Below are 11,463 nucleotides of genomic sequence, written 5' to 3'. Positions count from 1 at the left end.
GTATACATGTATTATGTAAATTGTTTTTTATTTTAACGAATTTTTTTTAATGTGCCTGTGAAACCGTGGAAACAATTACGTACCAAAAATGCGAGACACAGAGTGATTAGACATAGAATTTTGTTTTTTTTATAATGCCAAACTGTTCATAGGAGTTTGAAAAACACAAGAGACGGATAATATATCCAACTTCGGACGTAAAGGTCGAATCAAATCCGGTTTTATGATCCTTTTCCCATGAAACGACAAATATGTCCTCCTCTGTTTTCTCTGGCACTGCGGTTTTTAACTTTTACATCTCTCTCTCTCTCTCCCCTCCGCTCCTCTCCTCTCGTACACGCACTCAAAAAACAGTCCACGCTCTCCACTCTTCAAAACTCCCCCAACACACAAAGCACAAAAATATCCAATTTAGAGAGAGAAAGCCTCGAAAACTGCAACAGCAAAATTGGAAGAAGAAGAAGAAGAAAGTGAACAGTTTTCATACTCTTCGGTTCTATCTGCTTCTCTGCATTGTCAAAATATACATCATTATCTCCCACAAGCTCACCAAGTAAGTCACATTTCTCCCTTTTTTTTTTTTTTTTTTTTTTTTTTTTTTGGGTAATTTTTTGTGACCTCTCTCATTTAATCTGTCTTCATTCAGTCATTTGTGTGATGTGAAAATGTGGGAAGACAGATAAGAGCCCTATTTTTTTTTGCATTTTCAGCATTTTGTTTTCTGATGTTTAATGGGTTTTCCGTTTCGAAAATGGGTTTCTGTTTCTTTTTCTTTTCCCACATTTTCTAGGCAACCAAACATGGTTTGTTCTTGTTGTTTATCCTCATAGTTTACTGGTTTTTTATTTTTGTTTTAAATTTATGTTTGTAGAGTCTCAAGGGTAATGATGCTTCTTTTTAACTTCTTTTCGGATGAAATTTGAGCATAAAAAGAAGCTCCTCTGCTGTGTGATACATCACAATCCAGCAGCTTCTCTTTTTCTGCTCAAGTGCTTCAACATTTGCAGGCTTTTCATTGTCTTTTTCCGGCTTCAAAAAAGCAGAATCGAATCTCAAAAAGTTGTTCTGTACAATCAAGTTCTCAACTTTCGCTTTTCCTCTTCAGTTTTATTTAGCTGCATTACTTGCTTTTCTGCAGATTCTGATTCCATTTTTTTATTTTATAGTCGTTGGGTTTATGTTGTCTTTAGATCTGTTTGTTTCTTGGGAAAAAATGATACACTTCCGAGAAAATAGTGTTTTCTTAAAAAATCAAGACACAACCTTTGAGAAAAGAAAACTATTTTTGTGTTCATCAACTTCAAATTAGTCCCCCCATTTCACGGCAGAACTGGAGGAGGCGACCCTTCTTTTTCTCTCTCTCGAATCCGAAACTACCCTTGTATGAAACAAAGTTAACAAATGCTCGTTGTGAGGATTAGGGGTATTTCTGTAATCATGATTGGCTAGCTGTGCTTACAATGATGGATCATGAGCACATGTGGGACTAGTTGCAAGAATTTTTTATAATACGAGCGATGTTGCCACCATAAGCTACACAAAGGAGATAAAAGAGGGCTTGGGCCCGAGACTTTGTAGTGGGTTGAAAGCGATATTACTACGTTAAGCTACGCTAACAAGGGAAAGAGGGTTTGAAACTGACAGTACATAGTGGGTTGAAGGCAATCCACCACTTGCAACTCGGTACCAAGCTTTAATTGGTTTTCGAGATACTATTTTTATTTTCAATTTTTGGGTTGGATAAAATGGTTGGTACGGATATATAGTTGGCACATCTTTGCCATAATGTCTTTCCGTGTGAATGATAAGAAGCACATGTCCCTCATGAACCCGCTTTATTTCTTTGAACATTTAAAACATTGGATTCCCTCGTCCCGGTCTTGTGATCTTGTTTCAACTGTTTCAGGTCTTGGTGGGTCGAGGGCATTCAAGTAGCGAAGCGCAACTTTTGCAGGTAGAAAAGGCAGTTGCATTATGCAGACCCCTAAAGCAAGGTAACTTTCGCTTGCCTTTTTATGTGATTGGCATCTTGTTCTCCTCTAAATAAGCTTGTTCGTGTGTTTGCTTGTTCAAATGCGTCGTTGGTTTGTTTTTTCTGAGGCAGGAGGTAATGATGTTCGTTAATGTTGCATATTTATCTGTATTGCTATGTGTAATCTAATGAGGTTTAGTAGTACTAGTGTTCAGCGATGCTGCAAAACCGATGTCATAGCAGTTTCTCTTTTTTCGTTCAAATAAACTCAAAAGTCCTTGGTAACCATATCTGTCTATCTGCATCATCGTAAAGATTTGGCAACTTGTTGTATCCTTCCTTTGAGGTAACTCTGAGGCCTCTTGACAGCTATACTGCAGCATTCAGGACCCACTGGAGCTATCGAAGGACCATAAAGGGCTCCCCTTGGACCAATTAAGCAACTTTAGTTGCATAAACTCCTCCGGCATTAGATTGATTTATTTGTTGTGAAATTTGTTTATACTTTGATTTTTCGTTCAATGTGGGAAAAGAATATTATCATTACTTGCTATCAGTGTCATTATTTAAAACATCTTACCTAATGAAGGAAATTCATGTCACCATGTTGCATTTGGCAAACTCAAAATTTAACTTTCCTGGTAACCAATAAATCTCATCACAAAATTTTTGTAATTTTCCGCATCGTTCTCTGTGGTCATTGCAGGAAATGTTTTCTTGACTGTGCGAAGTGTGGCAACAAAGTTTATGTGGTTTTCTTGGTCTTGGTTTGTGCGAATTGTTCCATGTTATGTGGGATTATTACTTAAGGATGTTGGCATTTGACGATTTCAATAATTAGGATTCTCAAACTTTGAGTAATTTTTTTAATGGAGAGATAGAATGCAAGTTTTGCTGTAATTCAAACTGGATAGAATATAGAATTAAAACATCGAAGCCGAAAAAAAGGAAGTTATAACTATAGTATGTTCGTTGACAGAAACCCCGGACTGCTTCTATAGTTTCTGAAGCTGAGGATTCCTGTTGCCATTTTGATTACTAGAAGCTTTTGATTGTTATTATTTCACTGATTTTTAATTTTTATCAGAAGTGGCTCCTCTGAAGTGCCTCGAAGGGTCTCTCCTCCTCGAAAGGTCTCTCCTTCTCAAAAGGTCTGCTCTCGAGTTGTTCGCCAACTCAGGCCAACTGCATTGGAGACTGCTGATTCTGCATCTACTTCAAGTCAAGCTAAAAGAACACCTAAAGAAAGAAGCCCAAAAGTCACTGAGCGGCGGTCACCCAGAAGTCCATTGTTTGAGGTATTAACAAACTCCATGAGTCCTGCTCTTTCACAATCTATAGAATGCTGTAACCACTGGAGTGCACAGTGTGTATAGTCTAAACCCTGGGTGGAATTTTTTTTTTCCATCTTAAAGTTATCTGACACAATTTGACACATTAATATGAACTCGTCCTATATCTTTCCCAAAAATTACCTTCAATTGGGTACTTTTTTCTGTTAGTGGCGGGATTTGCAAGTATAAGTGCTTGGATTGCATGCACCGTCTATGTCTTTCTTGAGATAATTTGCAAGAAAAATTCTAGAACTTCATCTCTGTTCTTGACACAGAAGAAGGGCCCAAGTAGAATATCTGAATTGGAATCTCAGATTTCTCAGCTCCAAGAGGATCTGAAGAAGGCAAAGAACCAGCTGCAATCATCTGAATCATGCAAGAAGCAAGCTCAGCAAGATGCCGAGGACTCCAAGAAGCAAGTACTGGCATTGTCTTCGAAGCTCGAAGAATCCCAGCTGCTGCTTCCTGAGCTTTCTATTTCCGAGGAAGCTCGTGTTATCAAGCTTCACAAGATTTCACAAGAAAGAGATCAAGCGTGGCAGTCCGAGCTTGAGGCTGTGAAGAAGCAGCACTCATTTGACTCAGCTGCCTTGGCATCTGCCGTTGATGAGATTGAGAGGCTGAAGGTGCAGCTTGAAGCGGTAGCTGCATCTGAGGCTGATCAAACAAAGCATGCAGAATTAACAAATGCCGAGCTTCAAAGCTTGAAAGAAAACTTGGCAGAAACACTTTCTCTTGTGGAGAACATGAAAACACAATTAAAGGACTGTAAGGCGTCTGAAGCTCAAGCACAAGCAATGGCTAGTGACACCCTACTGCAGCTGGAGTCCGCGAGAACAACAATGGAGGCACTCAGGTTAGATGGCACGAAATCGACAGAAGCTTACAAGTGCATTTCTTCAGAGTTAGATCAATCAAGGGTGCGTGTAAATTTACTAGAAGAACTTGTTAGCAAACTCAAGGCTGACCTGATTAATGCAAGCAGCAACGTTTCACAAAATCAGGGTGGTGACAATGACCTTCAGCAAAAATTTGGAGAAAAGCAAGAGACTATGGAGTCAAACCAAACTGAGGCAGAACTCCATGACTTGAAGTCCGAAGTGGCACGGCTAAGATATACTCTTGAAACTGCTGAGACCAAATACCACGAAGAAAAAATTCAGAGCACCGTGCAGCTAAGAAGTGCTCATGAACTAGTGGAGCAGATAAGATCTACATCTAGTCAGAGAGAGGGGGAACTGGATGCATTATTGACGAAAACCAAAGCTGAAGTTGAAGAGTTGAAAGCCCACCTGATGGATAAGGAAACTGAATTACAAGGCATTGCAGAGGAGAATGAGGGGCTCAATTCGAAGCTTGATAAAAGCCTGTCATGCCAGAGAGAGTATGAACTGGAAAAGGAATTGAAAGAACTAAAAGGGCATGTTACGGATTTAAGGGCTCATTTGATGGACAAGGAAACGGAACTGCAGAGTATTTCAGAAGAGAATGAAACACTCAGGTTGGAAATCAACAAAAGCCAAAGTAAAGTTAACAATGAGGTAGAGGTGGAAGTAGAGGCTGCAAGGTTTGCAGAACGAGAGGCTCTCGTGAAGCTTGGCATTGTGATGGAGGAGGCAGACAGGAGCAGCAAGAAGGTAGCAAGAGTGGCGGAACAGCTGGAGGCAGCACAGGCAGCCAATGCAGAAATGGAGGCTGAACTTAGAAGGTTAAAGGTGCAGTCTGACCAGTGGAGGAAGGCAGCTGAGGCAGCTGCAACCATGCTTTCACCAGGAAATAACGGCAAGCTGATGGAGAGAACTGGATCATTGGACAGCAGCTATAATCATGTCACCGGGAAGTTTGGCTCGCCTGACTCTGAAGATATGGATGATGATTTACTGAAGAAGAAAAATGGAAACGTGCTAAAGAAGATTGGGGTCTTTTGGAAGAAGCCGCATAAATAGAAAATGCAGCCGGGCAGGTTGATAACACGATACATCCATCAATTATATGTGTCTTCCATGTTTGCAAGTATTGTTCTTGCTCATATTTTCTAACTAGCTTTCTAGTTTTCGGGGCATGGCTACCCCGGTTTGTTTAAAAGTTGGCAATCTACTTAGCTTCCATTGCCGGTGTAGTGGCTGCAATGCAGAAATATTTTGGTTCATTGTGATGAATTTTGCTGTTTTATTCGAATATTGATCTTTGCTACCATGAGTGATGGAAGGTATATGTATGTATTGGTCAGGGACAAGATTTACTGTTATGCGAGACAATATTTGATTAGTAATGTATTGGTCAGGGACAAGATTTACTGTTATGCGAAACAATATTTGATTAGTAAAGTGTCTGTTAGTTGCGCTGTTATTTTCCCTCAATTTTTAGGTTCTGTTTGCTTAGTTCCTCTGTTAATTGTTGAACAGTAATTTCCTATTTAAGATTGGCTGTATGAACTTTAAAATGCCACCGCACATGGTTTTATGTCAAGTCTTCCATTAGCTCGAAGTATTCCATGTCTTTTGTTTGAAATTATTCTCCCAAGCAAAATGTGACATTGGATTGCAAGATCACGTAGTTTACAGTTCCTCTTCATTTGGAAGTGAGAAGTTTTAAATTCGAATCTAATGAATAGCAAGTTTGATACTAACTTATTCTTTCTATCCTTGGTGTAGATATATTGTTATAATACCAATTTATTTTCCCATCACATGTTTTAAAGTATAAATTATTATTTACAGAATTTTGAAGTGCACAATTCTGAAAACTTTTGGAATGAAATGGATAACTTCTAAATTTAAGGTAGATATTGAAGGAACATGAAGAAAAAAAATTTCCTTTCTAATCCTATTTTGGGAAAATATTAGAATGTATAAGTTTTCATCTTGAGTAATCTATCTCCTACCCTTAAGTTGGTCGCAGTTTTTCATTTTTATCTTCAATATACCTTGAAAATAGTGTGTCATCCATTCCAATTCAATTATCTATACCAAACGAGGCCAAAAGATAGCCATTTAGTATGAAAAATTTATGAATTGCGGCTAGAACTCCTTGATTCTAGAGGCATTTTTATGTGATCCGGAAATATTGTCACATACTATAATATTGATGAGCGACATAATTGATATATTTCACTTTTAATTTATATTTATAAAAAACAAATACATACAGGTATGTGCAATAATAACATCACATGACAATGTCCTCATTGCTAAAAACTCTCTCAAATCACCAATTCACCATGTGAAAAGCGCCCGTTAAACGAGTAATACACTTTTTAAAATACGTAATAAGTATTTATATGAAAAGAGCTAAGATAGAAACCTAAAAATCAAAATAGAGGTTTTGTGTGGATATTTCCATCACAGTGGGCTTATGTGTTGGAAGCTTATATGAGTTCACTATGAACAGGCCCATTATGTCCGCAAAATTCTAACTTGTAAGCCCAACGGGAAGGCGTGTATTTAAGCAAGCGCGATAAGCCCTTAGGGTTTCTTATTGCTGCTAGCGACCAAGAAGCTCTTCTTCTTCCTGCGGCTCCAAGTCTCTCCCTGCTAATCGCCCACTATCTTCTTGTTCCGTCACCATGGGGTAAGCTTCCACTTCCTTCTTCCTTTCAATCTACTGTTCGCTCTCTGTTTGTTTTCTCTGAAACTGTATTCTCGATTGAATTTGTCGCATAAATCTGCTTGAAATTTCTGTAAATTTGTAAATTATGGTTAGACAAAGTAGCTTAAGGAGGAGATAGATTCTTTTGCGACTGAGATTATATTATTTACTGGAAATTATTAAACCTGTTTGGATCCGAGTATCGAATGTATATATGTTCGTGTTTTGAGGATTATTTCGATTTGTATAGTTTCAAATCATCTGTTTGTTTCGATGGATAATGGTCCTAGTCGGATTACTTTTAGTGATTTTTATTTGGAAGGACAAGCTTTTTTAGTGTTATTTTTTGTGAGGAAATGTTTTTTTTTTAAATATTACGAGAAGATTTATTTTTATGACATTAAAAAGCTGTAATCTTTCAAAGAAAGATTTTCAGTTGAAGGGTTTACAAGTTGGGTTTTAAGTTCTAGAAGATGATATTGTGAATGTATTAATGCAAGTCATTAACTTCCAGTTATTAGACGCCGAGAAAACAAGCTGGTGTTGTACATTTTGATATTTGAAGTGGTTTGTTATTTGATTCTTTGCTTATTCATCATCGTTGCAATAACCAATGTTTCTGTTATAGATTCTAAGATGTTGTAGGACTAAAATGCCTTAACCCTGTTACCAAATTTCTACAGGAAGACGCGTGGAATGGGAGCAGCTCGCAAGCTGAAGACCCACCGTAGGAACCAAAGGTGGGCTGACAAGTCCTATAAGAAGTCCCATCTTGGAAATGAGTGGAAGAAACCCTTTTCTGGATCTTCCCACGCAAAAGGCATCGTTCTTGAGAAAATGTAAGGAAAATTCAGATAGATTCATTTTCTTCCAAATTCCTTTAAAGACGATAAAACAATATTTGGGTGTTTAATTATGCAGTGGTATTGAAGCTAAGCAGCCTAACTCTGCCATTAGAAAGTGTGCTCGAGTTCAGCTTATTAAGAACGGAAAGAAGATTGCTGCCTTTGTGCCAAATGATGGTTGCTTGAACTACATTGAAGAGAATGTGAGTATAGATAGTGGAGACAAAATTTGTTGCCAGAATTTGGCATTCATGTTAAATCATCTTAGCTTCTTTAGGTTTTTTTCGGTTGTACTGATTATTGTGGCTGTTTGCAGGACGAGGTTCTTATTGCTGGATTTGGTCGTAAGGGTCATGCTGTTGGTGATATTCCCGGAGTTAGGTTCAAGGTGGTGAAGGTTTCTGGTGTGTCACTTCTTGCCCTCTTCAAGGAGAAGAAGGAGAAGCCAAGATCTTAAATTTCTTAAAAAATGTTTTATCTGTTGTGCTACTTGGACATTTTGATTTAGAGACAATTTTGTCAGCATTTCATGCCCTTTTTGTTTCCCTTTTCTCCTGCTCCCTTACTCTATGTTCGGATGCTTCTGTTTTAATGATGGAAATTTCTGTGGCTAAATATGATTTTCATTTCCTTCGTAGTGAATTGTTTGTGTTCACCGTTCTTGTTTGTGCGAATTGCGCATTGTTTTATTCCCATTTGGTTCCGTTTGGGTTCTGAGTTTGCGGTTCTGCTCTTGTTCTTAGTGAAATGCGCATTGTTTAACCAGAGCTGTCTCTGAAATTTCAAGAGCCGAAGGGGCCCTTTTATAAGATGGTTTTTCAAAACGAACTTTAGGACAGATTAAATAAAAAGTAGTTTTTCAAAACGAACTTTAGGACAGATTAAATAAAAAGTAAAAAGAGGCATAATCATAATTTTCACTCAATAATCAAATGCACTTCAATCTAAAACAACCAAACAAGAAAAAAAAAGTTTCAAAAACTCTATTTTCAAAGTTTCACTTCAATATATTGTTGTAGACTTATTTGACTGAAGAATTATAGAGAGATTGAGAGAGAGGGTGTGGCAAGTATAAAGAGAATTGGGTGAATTCTGAGGTGTGTTTACTCACCCTCACTGGCCTTTATTTATAGTAGTAGGAGAGGTTAGTTCCTTACCCCAATAGATTCACAACTCTGATAGAATATTATCTCAATCACAACTCTAATAGAATAATACTTAAAGATGCAATATGATAGAATCCCATAAATCCCCTAAGAATTTCCTAGGATTTACACAATCACATTTCTGACTTGATTAGTACTACAACATACATAACATTATTATATAAATAAATTGAAAAAAAAATCGTTTTTAGGTTGTGATCGACATTTCAAATATCTAATTCTGTACTCCAAATTTTTATATTAAAAAAAAAATTACACCTATAATGAGGGCAATGAGATTTTAAAGTGCTAATAAAAACTTCAAATTTGGGGAGTGTGCAATTGCACCTTTCACTCCCTCTCAATGCCCCCACTGTGTTTAACCCCCTTGTGGTGTTCCATTTGGGTTCTGAGTTTGCGGTTTTATCAAAATATATATTTTAACTGAATACGCTATTTGTTTTAAATTAGTATTTTCCTTGTACTCTAGATGTGCCATGTACTCTTTGAATAACAACATCAAGATTTCTTCTCCCCAATTACTTGGAATGAAGCTTCGTTGTTGAAAAATCAGCAGCAGCTCATGTTGCTAGCAAGTCATGAGTGGACACGTGTCCAAATAATTGATTTTTTTAATCATAAATTGAACACGTGTGATTTGCTAGCAGCAAGAGCTTCTGCTAATTTTTTTTCAGCAGCCAAGCTTTGTCCAATTACTTGGGGGATGGGGATGTTATTGTGTGCCTCTCGAGCCAATAATGCCGCGGCATGTGAAAAAATTTAGAACTTAAGGCAGTCCGTCATTAGATTGGGAACCACCGCAGTGGCATAGGTAACTTTCTCTTAGAGTGGCATACATGTTTCCTCTAAGGGTTATAGATTCTAATATTCCTATCCTCAATCTTATTCGATATTGGTACTTCTCGTCGAGTCCCATTCTCCTAACCTCCGTGTTTATTATAATTGTGGTTACTTGCCGTCCAATCTAATTAAACGGTGAAGGGAAAAGTACAACAGCAAAAGTTGAATGACCATTGTTCAGTCTGATACACAAATATAATCAGGTCTTGAATATAGAAGGATGGTTTGACAAAATGTTGGCATCCTAGTCATAATTAGTTAGAGCTCTTGTGCTTTCCACTTTCACTAGCTTTTTACTTGCATAAGTGTGTTCAACTACTTAGTATTACGATCTAGTGGTATTTCTCTTTACTTCTAAGTGAGAGGTCTTAGGTTCGATTCTCGTCAAAAGCGAATTTGAATCATATTATTGTTAGCTCATTGTAAGACTAAGCTCATCCCCTGTCTTAGTGTGTAAATAATATCATTCGTTTAAAAAAAAAACCAAAAAAGTTACTTTTTTCTGCTCTGTTTGTGTGGTTGACCCAACTTCAGCCAACCAATTGGGCCGGAAAAAAGCCCAATAATGAATAAAGCATTTTATCAACTGATTAGTAACAAATAAAGCATTTGATCTATGCCACCTTGAAGGAGGAAAATCCAGCGTCCAACGGAACACTCAAATCACAAGTAGAAGTTTTGCATTTGATCTTTCCTTGCAATTCCAGTTTAAAGGTTTTTCCGATATATAGCTGGAGTAAAATTCTAAATGTTTTCTGGGGATGATTACTGGTGCTATGCATCCAGAGGCTATGCTTGAAAGTATCTTATCCGATATTAGGCGTTTAGAACAACAAGGTCAGTAGGATGGCCTTCATAGGTGGGATTGTCTTAAGCTGGAGTGGTTATTCAATAGCTTGGTTTCTGATGTAAACGTTTCCATTCGAATTTAATCAAATTTCTCTTTTGTTTGACAAAAAAATAAGGTAAAAGTCCTAATGTGGCATTGACAAGTGACAACAAATGTCAACAACAAAAGAGTTAATTAATAATGTTGAAAGCTATTAACCACTTACCCTTGAAATTATTAATATTAAAGTCTTGAACTTAAAAGATTAAAAATTGCTATAGCTAAAGCTGACAATTTTGAAGTGTCATAAAACCTTTTTGAGTTTAAATTCCAAACACGATTATGATTTTCATGGAGTGTTTTGGAAACAATTTCCATCTCCAATACATATAAAGAATTCGATCTTATACAAATTAACAAAACATATTGCCAAAATACCATGTTTTTTGTAATCTGACTTTGTGATGGATACTTTAATTTCACTGGAACATAAGGTGGATGGAGTCTAAGTATGATTTTAGACAGGGCCAACCCTAAAGGTAGTCGAAGTAGGCAAGCCGTATAGGGCTCGCCAATTTTATGTGTGTGCGCGCGCACGCATGCTCGAATAAGACGCGAAATAATAGCTTAATTACTACATTTGCGTCTAAAAAACGCGAGATATTTGATATTTAAGTAGTGTTCGTATATCTTTTTTCTTTTGATATTAATTTTAATGATAATTGATGTAGAAATAAATTTTTTCATATATTTATTTGTACTTTTTATACATATCAATGTACAAAGGATTTGGCATCAGAGAACTCGACCCCATTTCGAACGCTTGCCTTGGGCCCCAAATTCTCAGGGCCAGTGTTGGAAATGTGCCCTAAAACCAATCATATGATGA

At 37.2% G+C, this 11,463-nt stretch overlaps 2 protein-coding genes across 3 annotated transcripts; both read left to right on the top strand.

Moving 5' to 3' along the window:
* The first annotated feature begins 328 nt into the window (after window positions 1–328).
* Window positions 329–5,608, top strand: LOC103938295 (interactor of constitutive active ROPs 3). 2 transcript variants are annotated; one of them, XM_009348301.3, is made up of 4 exons: window positions 329–553; window positions 1,907–1,994; window positions 3,060–3,270; window positions 3,582–5,608. In XM_009348301.3, the coding sequence occupies exons 2-4, from the start codon at window positions 1,975–1,977 to the stop codon at window positions 5,250–5,252; spliced, it is 1,902 nt and encodes a 633-aa protein (XP_009346576.2). In that variant the 5' UTR covers window positions 329–553; window positions 1,907–1,974; the 3' UTR covers window positions 5,253–5,608. The 2 variants fall into 2 exon arrangements, with proteins under 2 accessions (XP_009346576.2, XP_048444795.1); XM_048588838.1 differs by lacking the exon at window positions 329–553 and adding an exon at window positions 589–1,683.
* Window positions 5,609–6,725: 1,117 nt separating this feature from the next.
* Window positions 6,726–8,381, top strand: LOC103938297 (40S ribosomal protein S23). Its single transcript, XM_009348303.3, has 4 exons — window positions 6,726–6,876; window positions 7,578–7,733; window positions 7,816–7,942; window positions 8,056–8,381. The coding sequence occupies exons 1-4, from the start codon at window positions 6,872–6,874 to the stop codon at window positions 8,194–8,196; spliced, it is 429 nt and encodes a 142-aa protein (XP_009346578.1). The 5' UTR covers window positions 6,726–6,871; the 3' UTR covers window positions 8,197–8,381.
* The last annotated feature ends 3,082 nt before the right edge of the window (window positions 8,382–11,463 follow it).

This window comes from the organism of the source record quoted next, unplaced genomic scaffold, assembly GCF_019419815.1.
Source record: "Pyrus x bretschneideri cultivar Hongxiangsu unplaced genomic scaffold, Pyrus_bretschneideri_v1 Contig29, whole genome shotgun sequence".
Taxonomy (NCBI): Eukaryota; Viridiplantae; Streptophyta; class Magnoliopsida; order Rosales; family Rosaceae; genus Pyrus; species Pyrus x bretschneideri.
The sequence above is the reverse complement of the archived record's forward strand: the minus strand, read 5'-3'. Positions and strand labels throughout refer to the sequence as shown.

Bases quoted from the DNA above. Each gene is read 5' to 3' on its own strand.
- LOC103938295 (XM_009348301.3), top strand. From the start codon at position 1,975: ATGCAGACCCCTAAAGCAAG. The intron at 1,995-3,059 runs GTAACTTTCGCT...AATTTTTATCAG, and splicing joins ATGCAGACCCCTAAAGCAAG to AAGTGGCTCCTCTGAAGTGC. The intron at 3,271-3,581 runs GTATTAACAAAC...TTCTTGACACAG, and splicing joins CCAGAAGTCCATTGTTTGAG to AAGAAGGGCCCAAGTAGAAT.
- LOC103938297 (XM_009348303.3), top strand. The intron at 7,734-7,815 runs GTAAGGAAAATT...TTAATTATGCAG, and splicing joins GGCATCGTTCTTGAGAAAAT to TGGTATTGAAGCTAAGCAGC. The intron at 7,943-8,055 runs GTGAGTATAGAT...GGCTGTTTGCAG, and splicing joins TGAACTACATTGAAGAGAAT to GACGAGGTTCTTATTGCTGG.